The following is a 17,421-nucleotide window of genomic DNA, read 5'->3' on the forward strand; positions in this document are numbered from 1 at the left end:
TTTATTTCGTCGAAGAAGTCGGAACTATGCTCATCCGCACATCGCTCGAAATCCGCCTGCACGTCCAAAATTTAAATGACAACTTTACATCAATAGATAAAAAAAATATGACTGTAAATTAATATGACAACTTTATATCAATAGATAAAAATAGGATTTCTAAATCATTATTTTGACAAAATAAATATTTATTAATAAAAAATTTAATGTGTTTTATGAAAATGCATAAAGTGATGACATGTCAGATTTTTATGAGAATTCTTGTAGAGATGACACGTCAACTAAAGAGAATTTGTAGATAAAGAACAAGATTTCTAAATCATTATTTAGACAAAATAAATATTTATTAATTAAAAATTTAATGTTTTGTGAAAATGCATAAAGTTACATGTCAGCTTTTGACGAGAATCATTATTGAGATGACACGTCAACTATTTTTGTTTAGAATTATTATGCTAACGAGACATCAACATTTCTCACTCAGAATGCTTCTCAAATAATAAAGAGCAAATTGCTAAAATAGAATGAAAAAACAGTATCTTTAGTATAAAATTTTGTTTGTCCATTTTGGATATTATTACCCTTTCTATTTTTCAAATTTGATGAAATAAAATAAATAGGTTTAGGAATTAAAAAAATATAAAAATTGAAAAATTGATCAAATAATCATATATACAAATTGGTATTTTTTTAATTTTAAAACTTGTGAAATTAAAAATATTTAATTTATATTCTATGGAAAGAAGTTTTCTTTTTTTTTTTCCGAAAAATGACATGGTAGAAATTGAATTCTATGTTAAACAAGTTATTTTATTTTTTCTAGAACCAATAATCTACTTTCAAATATTTTTTTTAATACGAGGAATGCGATGTGTACGCATTGCAAATGTAGCTATATTTATTCTGAATGCAGTTATACTTGTTTGAGCAATTCTAAAATTATATGAATGCAAAATCCAGATACAACTCAAAAGGCTCTACATATGGTAGAATGTGCTTATGTGTTAGTTTTATGTTCTTTACACAGTATAAAACTATATTCTACGGATAAAAATAATCATATTTCCAAAAATATGGAAAGTCCAGTTACAAAATATTCTAAAAATATTTGAAAATCTTTTTACTGCCCTAAAACGTGTTTCAATTATTTTCTTCTAAAAAAACTATTTTCATTTATTTCTTTTGATTCTTTTATAAAAAAAATATTTTCAAAAAATAAAAAAATTATTTATTTTAAATTATATTTAAGAATATATATGTATATATTTAAAATTATAATTTAGATAGATTTTCATTTATTTATTTTGGTTAAGATATGTTAAATAAAATTGTGGAAAATTAAAAAATGATACTCCCTCCGTTCCTAAAAGATCCATGTTTTAAAATTTTCACATTTTTTAATAAAATATATTAAAATTTAGCTATAAATGCATAGTTTTTTGTAATTTTATATCCTATATATTTAAACCAATAAGATTTTAAGAAATGAAATTAATGTTCTTGAACTTCACAATTTATCATTATTAGTTTACAAAAATTACATTGAAATATAAAGTATGTATCTTTTTTATACAAAAAATTTCTCTAGAATTTAAATCTTTTAGAAACGGATGGAGTATAAAATTGTATAATTATCAAAAATAAAATTAAACAGAACTCATATATTAAAGTGATTGGGGAGTTTTTTCCTTTTCCTTTTCTTTCTATTTAGATTTTGTTTTAATTAGATTTTGATTTAATTTGTTTTTTGTTTTCTTTCTTTTTTGTCAAAATTCGTTTTATTTTTTAACTGATATTTAAAAGTGAGTTTTAAATGTTTTTAATTGATAAAGTAAGGATTAGATTGGGGATTTTAGCAAATATTATACTAAAAGGACTAATTTAGGTTGTTTTTATACTAAGGGGACAAAAATGTTTTTTTATTCAATTTTGGAAAAATTTCCAATAATAAATAGGGGATTTTATCAGAGATGTCAATTGTTCATGAACATTTTTGCTTACATATAATTCCAATTGAGGTAACAACATTTGTTTTTATTCCAACTTTCTTTATTTTGATGACCCCTAAATTAGGAATTAGGTGAAACAAAAATTTATGACATGAGTTATTCAGGACTGAACATAATAGTTTGGTTGACTTAACTTTTTTTGGCTTGATAACATATTCTGAAAGGAAAGAAAATGGAAACTTTTTAATCGATTTATATACTTTACATACACTATTAGATTTTCATTTTGAATGGTAATATTAAATATGTTTCTTTTTGCATTCAATATCATATGTTTGACTTAAAATCAAAACCATAGATTTTGAGATGTATACAGAATATAAGTGCTCAAACTGAAGAGGGCTGACCACACACATACTTGCATTAGTGCTTAGGAGTTGGTAAGAATATGTTTTCTTTCTCCAGAAATCTGTTGACTGTTTCTTAATTTTTGCTTCTCGACATGCTTTTTATCACGAAATGACGTCAACATTTTAAATTCAATATTGTTTATACCTACGTTTTTTTCCCCTGAACTTGCAGGTGCTTCCAAAGTTTTGAGGAAAAGAAAGCATATACAGGTAAACAGATATTTACTGTATTCAAATCATTTATGTATACATAATTATCATATATTCTTATTTCAAGCAGCCAAATCAGTTTAAAATGACAAAGAAATGATTAGTATTCGGTCAATTAGTGAGTATCAGTATCATCAGTTATCACACAAGGTCGAAAAAATTGTTGGTGGAGTTGAATCTATGAAATTTTATAGAGGTGAAATTCATCCAAATATCAAATCTAGTCCATGTTACCATTTTCTGAATTCTGTACCATCTAGATATCATATCTATAGATTTAGATTAATAGTTTAATATATACTAGATTTTGACCCGCAATTTCAAAACGCGAGATTATTTCTTTTTAAAATATTTATTTTATGACATATTGTAATTTATAAAATGTATATTTTCAAAAAAATTATATAATATGTTTTTGTATATGTGTAGTTGTTGTTTTAAATGTTTAGGATGATAAGTATTGAGATATAAATGTAATAATATATAATCAGATGCTAATTTATAATTTATACTTATATTTATATTTATAATTGAGAAGTTTTGAAAGTGATAAAATATTAATTGGTTTCATTTTTTGATTTTATTAAAAAAATTTTATTATAAAAATTAATAAAATAATATACCACTATAATTTTCCAAATTTTAATAATTATTTGTATTATTTGTATGTTTCATATACCATTAAGTTAAAATATGTAACCTGACATTATATTTTTATTTGTATAAGCCTAAGTTTAAATTAGTACGCATCCACACCCTTTATGTTTATACTGTTTGACTATAATTGAGAAGAAAAATAAATGTTTTTATGATTGGTTATAAATATGGAAGGAGAATTAATTATTAAAAAATTCAAAAAAGGCAATGGCATTCTCTTGTAAATAATTATAAAAACTAAGGGCATAATCATATTAGGTATTCTGCTTTAATACTATATATATATATATGAACCAGTGGTCCCTCTGATTCATCTATGTACAACCTTGTATGATAGGCTTAGGATTCGATGTTTCATGATTGAAAATGAAAGAAGTTTTGCAATGACGATTTTTCTTTTGATGGATCTTGCCTTCTTATGTCAGTGCATGGCTGATGAACATTTATTCTTCCCATTTGATCAAGGGTGTGCAGACAATGATCTTGAGTCAGATATAATTGGATTAAAACTGAAATAAATGCTAGATTGTTATGCTCTTAACACCAAGAATGCTTGTTAAAATGTTTCAAAATTAGGGATATTATTTTCAGGTAAGAGCTCATAGAGTCTTTAACTGGTTTTCTAGCTATGAAGTACATCTACAGTGAATATTCCATAATAGACAATAGACATTAGCTCCTGGTTATGTTTTGTATTGTCTCATATATGGTTTATTAATGGAATATTATTTTATTGAAGCATGGCAAAAACCAACCGTGGTAAGCTTAAGAGTACAAATGACAGTGAGCTTCCTTGGATGGCGAAAGGTAGCAAAAGTTTAACAAGGCGTGATGAAAAAGCAATTGTACGAGTTGCAGACTCAGATGTTGAGAACAAAGACAAGAGTTCATCAGGCACAATAGCAAATGAGTCAGAGCCTGGAAAGGTTTTTTCTCCTTTCCTTTGTGTTCCTCACGGTCTCATTACATTGATATATATATATATATATCTGATTCTGTCCTTTCTGTTTATGGCAGCTTCTAGGCCAGCATGTGGCAGAAACTGCGCTTGTTCCAATGAAAAAGCAGCGAATGATGGTTGCCTCCCCGTCACCAAGAAAGTCATGTGGTCGACGTGGAATCTCAAAACATAGGCCGGAGATCAACCATGTTTGGAAGTTAAACCCAAAGAATGATAGCAGTGGTCCTGATTTTTCTGGTATTGCGTTACTTGCGGATGCTGCGTGTAATTTGAGCAATGATCTTGCACCAGCTGTTGATATTCTGCCTGAAAGTGAAAAATCTTCGTTTGATTTGGCTGATGAGAAGGGCACAGCGAGCGTAGGAGGGATGATAGTAGCTACTAAGGGACCAACTGAAAGTGAAAATTTAGCACCTGATAGTGGGGTTCTCATAAATTCAGATAAATCATCGGTCAGTGAACCCACTGAGAAAAAGAATTTAAGGTTACACTGGGATTTAAATGTTTCTATGGATGCTTGGGGTCCACCTTGTGATGTAGAAGATGATGCCTCTGAAAAAGATGTGAAGGGAGCAATCACAAATCCAATGCCCCCTAGAGAGAGCGAACCTATTGATGGTAGTAAGTACCATCTAGATGGGTTTGCTGCATCAGCTGGGCAAGTTAAGTTTTCATCACCATGTGGTCCTAAGGATGAAGCAGCTGCTAGAAATGGAAATAAGTTCAAACCTGGTTATAGTTCCCCGCTTGAGGATGGAGAACTAAGGGAGCCATACCGTAGGGGAAAAAATAAGGTTAAAGATGAAGGGTTCTATTCTATGGCTAAAAATAATGACAACAAGATGAAGGATTATGGAAAGGGAATCTTGGCAGAGACTAACTTGGGACCATTAGAGCGTAAATCTCATGATGCATTGAGAATTGGAGAGGCTCATGACAGAAGGGACGTAGAGAAGAATGATGTGGCTCGCATGAGTGATTTGCATCTTAAGAAGCGGTCTTCTTCTTCAAGGAGGTTTGTGCCGAAACCATTTAAGGAGTTGCCTTCGCATGATGGCTTCCCGAGGACTAGGCAAGTTTTTTCTTTCCATGCCTCATTTTGAGGTCATTTTACTTTTTAATAGTTCATTATTAACCTAGTAATGGTTCTTTTTGTTTCAGATCTGATGATAATGAAGACTTGAGCATGAGTCCATATAACTGTTTTGGGAGACATGACAGGAGTTCTGGTAGAGGATACTTTCGTGGTTCGGGTTCCAGACTTCCATATGTTCTCGAGCCTCCACACCCTGAAAATCTAGGTATGATGGGCAGATTTGATCAATCAGGATCAGGGTCCGGACAAGGATCACAACCTGATGGTTATGTACGTAAGCGTTTCTCAAATGGGGGATACCGCGGTGGTCGGTTTTCAAATGGTGGGGATCATGTAATGAGGGGCAGGCACGGTGATAATAACCAGTTTTCTGGTCGGATGCACAACTGGAGGAGTGGTAACAGGAGGGAAAGACGTAACTCTCCGGTCTTTAGGAGATCTAGAAGTCGTTCTCCAGTCCAGTGGAACGGTGGAGATAGATTATCTCATCCTCTTGATGGGTTTAGAGCCGAGGAGAGGATGATGGAGAGCATGAGGTTTCCTTTCCAGGAACGGTTTCTTGAAGATCAAGAAATAGGTTTCATGTCACCTCCAAGAAACAGAATGCCGCCGCCGGGATTCGATGAAAGGAGGAGCCATGGAACGAATCGTAATAGCTTCAGGGGAAGGAGGTTTGGGCTTGGCCAAAGACATGATGCTGGAAGATCTTTGCGAAGACTGAATTCTGATAACAGTAACAACTTTATACCTTTCAGACGCCAAAGAAGATTTGATGGTGTTGAAGATAGCACTGGCGGAAACAAGTTTGAGGTGAGGCAGCAGCAAACTAGGCGGGCTGACATAGATGGGGTTGATGATGTCGCTGGTTCAGGTTTCGCAAAAGAGAGTCGTGGGTGTAACCAAAAACAACAACGGAGACGAAAACAAAGAGGGTAATGAGAACAAAATAACATAAGAGGAACTTTTAGGTTTTTCAATAGAACCTCTCTCTTTATGTTTGTTTTGTTTTGTGTTGGTTAATTAGCATTTTCATTTTAAAAACATTTGTCTAATAAGAGGAGAAATAATGTCATGACAATGAAGTTGAGGTTTTTTCTTCATTTTCTTTTTACTAGGTCGTTTTCCGTGCATAGCGCGGTTAGTTACTTTAACAATATTGCAATTAGTTTTGTTATATGAATATAATATATGCAGAATTATCATATTGAAAAATGCTCTTCTTTTTGTTGATTGAATGTTGTATATAGTTTTAAACATTTTTGTAATAAAATCCTTTCTATTAATTTACGAAATTACCAAAACTGAGTTTAGAATACAAAAACAGTTCGGATGGTGCCGAAAATTGTTCTTAGTTGTGTTTCTTCTATTGTTATCTTCTGAGCTGAGCTGTAGACAAAAGATGTAGCTCTAACTCATGTACTGAAACTATTTTTTTTTTAAGTTGTTGATGATTTTTCTTATTTTGTCAAAGTAAAATGTGTAGTCTATGGTAAAAAAAAAATATTTTTCTTGTAAATAAAAGTTATTAAATAATATATATAAGTTAAATTTTTATTTATTTTACCTTTATCAACTCTATTAAAATAAGAGTACAAAATTATATTACCTTTAATTTTCCAATATATTTACACTTTGGTGCCATTGATGTATTAACCAAAGCTATATTTATGGATCATTTGCAAGTCCTTAGTTGTATCAGCTGATCCAGTTTACGAAGAACTTGATTAAACTGAAATCCACTCATACCATCCTATTATTATTATTGTACTTGATTTAACAAAACTGTGTTAAATTACTTTTAGAAAATCTCTATATTATATATATGCTACTTTTATATGGCAATGTAATGGGGTTTCACTGCAGAACTTGACATACTGAAAGCAAGGCAAGAGCTCCCTTAGCAACAGCATTTGATTCTTGTAATCAAACTTTGTTTTCACAGTTTTATCATACAGACAAAGGTTTGCCAATCGTCTTGAAATATTTACTATACCTCATATCACCATCTTTATCCAAGACACACGGTTAAAGAGATTATCAATAATTTCAAATCTATGTGATTGTGTACGCACATAGATTGTGAGCGGCAATCCTCTATATCTCACAACCTATGTGTTAGCCACATAAATTTCAAAAGAGAACCAAATTTGCCAAGAAGCGTACATGAAGCTACAACACAAGTAAGAAATTTTAAGAAAATGTTACCTGGCAATCGATGAGACATGTCCAGAAGTACCATTAGACATATTCATCCCACTTACCGAAGGGATGGGATGACTCGTATATTAAACATTTGTTGTCTTGAGTCGGTTTATGACTCGTATATATTGCTTGTGTTGTAACACGAGAAGAAATAATAATACAGAACTCTCTTCTCACTCGTATCTCTCTTTCTTGTCGTCTCCTTCCACTCACACCAAACATATACATATATAATTATAATAATAGATATAAACATACATATATATGTAGGTATATGTCTCTTGAGCTAATAATTTATAACACGTTATCAGCATGAAGCTTTCCAACCAGCGAGATAAGTTTTAATTTATGTTGTTCAGTAATTTCAATTATGTTAATTTTATTATTGTTCCGGAGTGATAGGTTAGACCTTCTCCGTTTATTTTTCGGGATGATAAGCGTTGCCTTCTCCGACTGATTGTTATAGTAGGATATGCCTTCACGATCAAAGAAACATGTGGTAGGCTTTACCTCCGTGAGGAAAAAAAAAGAAATGGTCAAAAATGGTAGACTAAGTCTCCTCGGACCTTGGAAAAATAAAAGATCAATATGGTAGACTAAGCCTCCTTAGATCTTGAAAAAAAATGATCAATATGGTAGACGATGTCTCCTCGGATCATGTGGAAGGTTAAGCCTCCAATTTTATTTATGTTCTTTAAAATTTTGCCATTTAAATTTATGCTTTTAATTTATACCTTTAATTTCTACATTTAAATTATGCATTTAAATTTCCATCGCTATGATATTTTTATATGCTATTCTATAAATACGGTTATCATGTCAAATTTGGAAAAACTCAAAATAACTGCCCTTGGTATTACTGAGAGTAATCATATGGTATGGACAGTAGGTGCAAAGTTGCACTTAAGAGAAAATGAGCTTTGTAAAATCATCGATAAGTTAAAAACTATATCAGATGAGTAAAAATATAAAGCCATCATATTTTATACCACTTTAATGATGGTTTATAATGATGGTTTATAAGATAAGATGTATCATGAGAAAAGATCATGAAGATCTTTGAATAATTAAATCCTTGAAAGAAAGGATTTTCTAATAGTTGGAGTTGATGTAAATCCACCGAGTAAACTGAAAGAAAAATGAACTCATGATAATAAACCATCAAGTCCATCCTACTAAGTAAGGACGGGATGTGGATGCGATAGAAACCGCTATCGTGGTCGTGGAAGAGAGGAAAAGGAAGAAGATTAACCATGTGAAATAATTAGAACTTCCAAGAAAAATGAAAGTAGCCTGGTGATAAAAGACAAACATAAAAAGTTTGCTACAGAAAAGGAAAGAAAAAACATTGGGTATGTATTTGTCCTAAGCCAAAATATTTAGCCGATCTGTATCGAGAATCAAAAAGAAAGAGAGAAAAGAAGTGAAATAAACTTCATCTCTTATGAGCTCGGACCATCTTTTCATGACTTAAATAGATATACTCATCTTGATGTTATAGATTTTCTTGTTGATCCAGAAAATAAAAATGAAAATATCGATGTGACATGAGAATTATAATCATGATGAAGATTTTGAGATTCAGGATGGAGATAGATATACTTGGATGATATTGGGTCATGCCTTGATTGGTAGAACATTAGCATTAGCAGTAGCACTATGCTATAGAAGCAGTATGCTGTAGGAGATGTATGCTTTAGCTAAACTGTTTAATAGGATGATTGGTAAAGCAATATGATTATGTTGTTTAAAATTATTATAAAAATTAGTATATAATATATAATATATTTATTTTTAATATATATATTTCTAATATATATATATATATATATACATTAACATATGCAATTAAAAAGATATATAATTAATTTATTTTATTTAATAATTTAAAAAATATGTTTAAAATAATTTTTCAAATTTAAAATAAATTAAATTATATAAATTAAATAATATTTTTAATGTGAAATATTATTTTAAAAAATATTTTTATTGTAAATTAATTTTAGAAATCAAAATTTTATTTTTTGGATATAAAAACAGTTTTATGATATTATGAAATATAATAAATGAATTAATTATATATTTTCTTTAATTTTGTAAATTATAAATGAAAATGCTCTTCTAAAAGCTTCATATGAGAGCATTGGCCAGAGAGCATTGGCCAGAGCGTTAGCATTTAGTAAATGCTTCTCTAAATGTTTTTCTAACAATTGTTAATTGGATAATGAAGAGCATAATGCTAATGCTAATGCAGAGCATATTATTATTGGTTCTATAAGAGTTTATGATGAAATTACATGCATAAGTAAAAGATGGAAAAAGTATAAATGGTGGTAACCTGAAGGTTACTGATATAGCCATCTCCAATATTGTTATCGACATTATTGTGAAATGTTGAAAAACTAGAAATTTTTCAGATATAGTATGTCTTAAAGAAAATAAAGAAAAACATCATGGGAGATGAATCATTAAACAAGTTCACTATATATGATTTCTCTAAACAGCCCCAAATCATGATCTCAGATTTGAAACATAATTCTTTCCAAAATGGGAAAACTGAATATGTTTTTGGTTCTAGAGTGGGATTCAGTACGAGAATTTAGACATGAAGTGTCATCATCTCGAGGGGGAGAATTAAAGAATCCTAGTAAGTAGAACATTGAATAGATTATGTTTTCACTCAAAAAAGAACTTGATAAAGTAAATTCAAGTAAGATGATCCCCATGATTGGTGTAAAAATGCAATTATGCATGTAAAAAAGACATATACAATCCAAAAGGATAAAGTATATGGAATAATTTTAAATATGCTCGCAAGGTTGCTAGAAGCATATGAACAGCTGATGGAATGAGATATGAGAAATAGCTTCAGGGGAAGGAGGTTTGGGCTTGGCCAAAGACATGATGCTGGAAGATCTTTGAGAAGACTGAATTCTGATAACAGCAATAGCTTTATACCTTTCAAACGCCAAAATTTGATGATGGGGAAGATAGCACTGGCGGAAACAAGTTTGAGATGAGGCAGCAGAAAACTAGGCAGACTGACATCACGGAAGATGGCGGTGATGATGTCGCCGGTTCAGGTTTTTTGAAAGAGAGTCGGTGGGTGTAGCCAACAACAACAACAGTAACGAGAACAAAGAGGGTAATGAGAACATAATAACATAAGAGAATCATTTAGGTTTTTCAGTGGAGCCTCTCTTTTATGTTTGTTTTGTTTGATTAGCATTTTCATTTTAAAAAATTTGTTTAATAAAAGGAGAAATAGTGTCATGACAATGTTTGTTGCTTTTATTTATGAGTCAAACAATGTTTTTTTTTTTGAAGAAGAGGTTTTTTTTGTTCATTTTTCTTTTTATCTTCGAGATCTAGCTTTCTCTTCCTTTAGAAATCTTCTTTCTTAATATCTTTCTTTTTTTTTAATTATTTTTCGATCCTTTAATTTGATTTTTTTCAATATTGGCGCAAATTACGCCACTGAAGGCAAAGAGAAATATAATGAGATAAGTCTTGTGATGATTCCACTAAATATAGCAAAAACTTAGGCTGCAACTGGATTTCGACTATTTTTGAAATGGAATGCTTTGGAATGATTAATTCCATCAAAAAAATTACCATTTAACATTAATGGAATGAAATGCTCATTCCATCAATTCCAAAAAAATCTAACCAAAATAGCTTTTTGTTTGAATTAATTTAATATTCTTTTAAAAAAAAAAACTAACCAAAATATAAAGCAAAAAATTCCAAAACAATTTTGCTAAGGAATAAATTAATTGGATGAATCCATTCTATTTTTCTACTGTATTCCATTCATCTTACTCCATTCATCTATATTCCATCTATTCCTTTTTTGATTTACCAGTTACTGCCTTATTCATTACTTGCTGATGAACCCCTGATGAGGAGATCCTTTTGTCCCTGATTCTTTTGAAGGATGATCTGGTGATTTGAGAGAGATAAAGGTTGATTTCGTGGATGATAGGTGGTTTGATGGGATGATCTTCAGATCTGATCTATGGAATAATCAGAACTTGTGTAGATGAGTCTAAGATCAAGAGAATGAACTATGATTTCGATCAAAGACAAGTTTTGCTTGCAGAGAATGAACTCCTAGCAATCGATGTTCAAAGATGAGCAAATGATTCACAGATTTAGAGAGATTTTTATAAAAAAGGTGAATGTTTTGTTCTGAAAAAAAAAAGAGAGTTTAAGTAGAGAAGAAAAAAAGGAAATCGAAAAGTCCTAAATTTGTAGAAAAATGAGAAAACTTAATTAAAACTAAAATTTATGAAAACTCAATAATAATTATTTTGGCTGACTTCTTGACTTGAATTTTGTGGCTGTCCATTCAGAAAGAGACAATGGATCCTCAACTTGGATGTTGATCTTCTTTTAGGCTGAGAAAGAGGCCTAAGTCATGGATGAGTCTGATCACATCTTTTCCAGCTTGTTTGACATGATTTTCAATGTCACTTGAGTGAGAGATAAGCTCAGCATGCTCCACTCCAGCCTCTGGTTCATCTTCAAGCTTTCCATTCAGCCATCCAAGCTTATCCTTTTTTGCATAGTCATCTGGCTCAACCATGGTTGCATCATCCCCTCCTCCTTTGAAAATATTTGTCCTCAAATCTGTATCTCCTACATCAAAGGGAAACAAGTAAGAAGTGAGACAAATGATCAAGAAATTAAGCATGAAATTAACATCAAAGTAAGGTTTAGGACAAAAACACATCTAATTATATAAAGTAGAGTTCACTCTCTCCTGGTGATGCCACATCATCAATTGGGTAAAGGAGAGACTGACACCTGTCCCCATTATAGAAAAACTATAATCTTTCACAACGTTGTCTTCTCGCCTACTCTGCAAACCCCATCGTCGATGGGCCATCGAAACGTTTCCTTTTAACTTTCACACCAAGAAATTACTCTTCTCAATTATGGCCTTTACTCCAAGAACTTAATTACGTGTAACTAATTTTGATTCCTCACGTTCTATGTCATTCAGATTTTCTGATCAATAAAAAGGGATGTAAATGATAACAAATCTCATTGCTTAATCCACTTCGTTGCTTTTACTTACCTTTCAAATAATATGCTACGACAATTAGCGAATTCCCATCTCCTGCAGACGATAGAAACGATGTAAGTGTTCTCTGATTCGAGAATAGCAGAAAGCCAGTGGAGATTCATAGAATTTCCATCATTTTCATTATTGCGGAAAAGTTTCACCGGAGACGTAAACGTGGATTACTTGGGTCTCCATTTGAATTCTCTTGGAATTCACCGGAGAACCATGGATTCTGGCCAGAAGCTTTATGTAGTTCATTCCCGAGGCATATGAAGCAGAAACGACAACGAAGCAAAGAGACAAACTTTAATTCACCGGAGCTGTGGAGAAAACACAGAGGCAACTGACCAGAACTACCCTTCTTAACTCACTGTCAAACCCACCGATTTGGACACCACAGCCGCGACGGAGCATCTAAAGGGAATTACATGATTCACATACAAAGATTAATAAATTCAAAATCTTTGGAGGAATCACTACCATGTTTCGCCTGAAGCAAATCAATCCGATCAAGCGCTAGCAGTGGCGAGATGGAGATGATTCTGAATCGAGACGGAAATGATTCTGAAAATGGATACGGCCCATGAGTAACCCTAAGATTAAAGTTTCAAATTTGGGGATCGATTTTTTTTTTTCCTAAAGTTTAGGCAACCTTCGTTGCTTTCAAAGAACGAGAAGAGTCAAATGGTTTTACTAAGTTGGCAGCATTTCACTTATCCTAATAGCTTAGATGAAAGTCAAGTATATGTTGACACATGTGATTGCGATATGTGGAGAAAGAATTTTTTTTTTGTCAAAAAAAAAAACAATGACTCCGGTTTGGCTACATAAACATTAGATTATATTTGGTTGTCTTAAAATTAGCACATACAATCGTTCAAAAAAAATAGCACATAAAAATCATAAAAAATAATATTCACGAAAAGATTTTAAAACATATGTATCTCTAAGTTTAAAAATAATTTATTCTTCCATATATTATATGCATCTCTAATATTTAAAAACATGTATATCACTAATATTTTTTATTAATCTTTTTTTCATTTGATAATAAATGATATTTTAGTCATTTTCTCTTATGTGTATTATTTTGTGATAATTTTAGATTAAATATATGTAATTTGTATAACTAAATACTTTTTACTCCTAACCGTTATCTATTTTCCTTTTCAAGTTATATTCTACACGAGATATCACACTAAGCTAATGTATATTTTAACATTAGATGTCACATTAATTGTAAAGACTCTCATCCTGGACAGGTAAGTTTGAAAAGAAATTCCTAAAAATTTGGAAGGTTAGCTTCCAAACACAAACCAAAAGTTAAAAAAGGTTTTTTCTTTACATTTATTCTCTTTCAGTGGCTTAGACTACTATTTGCTTCAAAAAAATCCAAAGCAGGAGCTGAAATATTAACTTTACACAATCGATTATCCTGAACCTTTCCTACATTTTGCACTTACTTCAAGCATCCACTCCGATCCCATAGTATTTTGATCTTTAAGAGAAATTGTGAAACTCTTTAGTCAATGCGAAATAAAAGCTGAAGTATCTGCTTCTTGGTTGTTGATTTTTTTGAAACAGGTTCGTGTATATACACCGAAGAAAATCCAATATGAGCTAAAAGATAGTCGAAAGAAGACTACATTAAAATTAAATTAAGCTTACCCAGTCAGAAAGTCCAACTGCCAAAGCTTGTGGAGAAGTTTGCAGAAAAGTCCAGTTTATTTCAGGCTGGTTTGACGGAGACGGTTAACCGGAGTATACTGGAATCTTCGAGAAAATGTTATAAGAAATGTCAGTCAGGTAGTATAACACGCAAGCCCAATGATTTTATCCCTCACAGTCACAGCTTTACATTAAGATATCTTATTCTTAGAGAAGCTGCCAAATGATAATATTCTTAAGCTTCTGTCCTATTGATCATGCAACGATCGAATATGAATTTAATGGCTGTGTGCCGCTGTGGGAAAAACATGTAGCAGTTAAATAGATTTCGAGTGTATATGAACTCACAACACTAACACAAAGTATATTAGGTTACATGTATTGGTCGCAAACCGGGACAATTTCTTCCTGGTGACATTTTCTGTGTACATGAGGTTACTTGCATCTTAAGTACAAAAGAATAAACATAATTTGATGAACTGGATTGCAACATCTTGAAAGCCGGTTAATGTCTATTTTTATCAACTCATAATCTCAACTAAATCAGAGATCTTGGCTTAGAAATCCTAATATTAATATATCAAATATAAATATTAATAAAATTTAAAAATTAATGTGTTTTAAAAATACGGATCCGGATCCGGATATCCAGACCTAAAAATTAAGATATCCGGATCCGGATTTACTTGCATCTTAAGTACAAAAGAATAAACATAATTTGATGAACTGGATTGCAACATCTTGAAAGCCGGTTAATGTCTATTTTTATCAACTCATAATCTCAACTAAATAAGAGATCTTGGCTTAGAAATTCTAAAATTAATATATCAAATATAAATATTAATAAAATTTAAAAATTAATGTCTTTTAAAAATACGGATCCGGATCCGGATATCCAGACCTAAAAATTAAGATATCCGGATCCGGATTTAGTTTGCACGGATCCAAGATTTTATTATTCGGATTCGGATCCGGACACCCCGGATATCCTATTTTCGAAGCAGATCCGGAGCAGATCTCGGATCGAATATGGATCTCGGATAGTATGTCCCAGGCCTATGTGACATATCCTATTATTACAAACAAATGATAAAATTTATTTTCAGAATTTATGCACAATATGTTAGTGTCATACTATCTGAGATGTGTTTCTACTTTCGTAATAAATAAAACAAACTATTTTACCTTCAGCCTACAGTGAACACAACACACGCTCCTCATACTCTAGCATATCTATTTTCATAACCAATAGTTTGTAACTTTGTTTCTAACTTTGGACGACAGCAAAAAAAACACATCACACGAACACTCCTACATTTAATAAAATCAAATACATAGGCACTTAATCTAGACAATGGACCTTCTAATCTTTTCTTTGCCAACAATGGACCTGCTAATCATACGGAGAAAATGCTACACACAGTCGTTAACAAAAAATTATCAATACATATTTTGAAATTTTATAATAAGTCCAATCATATAATTTTTAAAATGAATATTAAAAAATAGTACTTATGTAAGTAAATATTATTTTTAGTTAAAATAAATTAAATATTATAAAATACAATTATATTATTAGTTTATTTATTCACCCGCCCTTAGGGCGGGTTTACCCTAGTAATAAATAAATAAGGAGACAAAAGATCCCCTTGACGTAATCCCCGCTGTGGAGTAATAAGACCTCTTGGTTGACCATTGAGAAGTACCCTATATTGAACTAAAGAAATACATTCCACCATTAGATTAATCCATCGAGGATCAAAACCCATTATGTGAAAAGGAGACTCACTAAATTTCCATTCTGTCATATCATATGCCTTGCTCATATTCATTTTAATCGCTATAAACTTGTTTTGACAAGATTTATTGGTTCGCAATCCATGAAACATTTCAGAAAAATTATTAAATAGATTGATAAAGAGATGAGATGATTTTAGCTCACATACATAATCAGAAATAATCATTTTGAGACAATTTTTTGATTATATTTATGGAATAATTTGAAAAATACCCTATCTATGATTCAAAATTTGAAAGATCTACCATTTTTAAATGGCATGTTCTTAAATATGAAAAGACCTTTTTATTTCAATTTAATAGAAAACTAAAATTTAATAAATTTAAATACAAATTAGTTATGTTTTGAAATAATCATATGTTTGAGATAAATAAATGTCAGTTATTTAAGATAACAAATAGATAAATTTTTGAAATAATTTAAAATCTACGTAAGCTTACACAAAAGTTTTAGCATTATGTATTTCGTCAATTTTTTATAGTTTTTACACCTAAATTTAGTTTGTAAAACATAAAACTTACGATTAAGAAATGTATTACAAAATTAATAAAACAAAATATGTGAACGAATTGATATCACATTTGTATACTTGGATGTTGTGGTATTGTGACGAATCATTGTTTTTGTAGGTTCCAAATGTTGTAAGAAGAACATTATGCTCCAGATCGTTCAGTGGCAGCTTCTGAAGAAAGAATTACATCCAGAAGCAGTTTTAAGTTTATTATAACACAATAAGTCACTTTCTTCTATCAAAACACTTTTTTCTAACTGCTTTCCTTCTTTCTAAATAAATCTGTCACTTACTAACTAACCAGCTGAGTAACTAAACTATTATATTAGCGGGAATTAACCTTCACCACACATTTCTCTTCCCACTCAATGGCTCAGATTAAATCTAACACTTTTGACAAGACTTATCTCTGTTTCATTTTCTGGCCATTGGATTTGCTTTTGTACTTTAACTTTTAACGATTCAGATTTACTCAGCCACATTCATCATCTCCTTTTTTAGTCGTATTTCTTCTAAAAATTGTAATGGACATTCCTCATCATCTCCTTTCTTCACCGGTGTCTCCACCGCTATTCTCACCGGAATGGGTCAGTCGTTATACCCTAGAATAAGATCAAAATCCTCTCTTTCTATTGATCTATCTAAGCAAAGTGAGTGATTTCTTATTTGTTTTGGCTCAGCAATGAATCTACTCCACATCAATCATCAATAACATAGCTTTCTGTTTCGGATCCAACCCCCACCTTCGTCGGCTTCTCAAATTATCACCATATTCCTCCACCACTTTCCACTCCTGACGCAATAAAGTCAGATTCATCATCCTCCTTTGTATTTTTCACGGTTCTTCTGTAAATTCAAGAGTAAATTCATGGAAACACTACACCAGTC

At 31.2% G+C, this 17,421-nt stretch overlaps 1 protein-coding gene across 1 annotated transcript; it reads left to right on the plus strand.

Annotated features, from left to right (window-relative positions):
• The first annotated feature begins 3,966 nt into the window (after positions 1-3,966).
• LOC103833368 lies at positions 3,967-6,219 on the plus strand. Its single transcript, XM_033282886.1, has 3 exons — positions 3,967-4,152; positions 4,244-5,259; positions 5,349-6,219. The coding sequence occupies exons 1-3, from the start codon at positions 3,967-3,969 to the stop codon at positions 6,217-6,219; spliced, it is 2,073 nt and encodes a 690-aa protein (XP_033138777.1).
• The last annotated feature ends 11,202 nt before the right edge of the window (positions 6,220-17,421 follow it).

The sequence above is a fragment of the Brassica rapa genome, chromosome A10 (genome assembly GCF_000309985.2).
Source record: "Brassica rapa cultivar Chiifu-401-42 chromosome A10, CAAS_Brap_v3.01, whole genome shotgun sequence".
Taxonomy (NCBI): Eukaryota; Viridiplantae; Streptophyta; class Magnoliopsida; order Brassicales; family Brassicaceae; genus Brassica; species Brassica rapa.

Coding starts and splice junctions, on each gene's coding strand:
- LOC103833368 (XM_033282886.1), top strand. CDS start 3,967: ATGGCAAAAACCAACCGTGGTAAGCTTAAGAGTACAAATGACAGTGAG. Junction 4,153..4,243: donor ATGAGTCAGAGCCTGGAAAG/GTTTTTTCTCCT, acceptor TGTTTATGGCAG/CTTCTAGGCCAGCATGTGGC. Junction 5,260..5,348: donor GATGGCTTCCCGAGGACTAG/GCAAGTTTTTTC, acceptor TTTTTGTTTCAG/ATCTGATGATAATGAAGACT.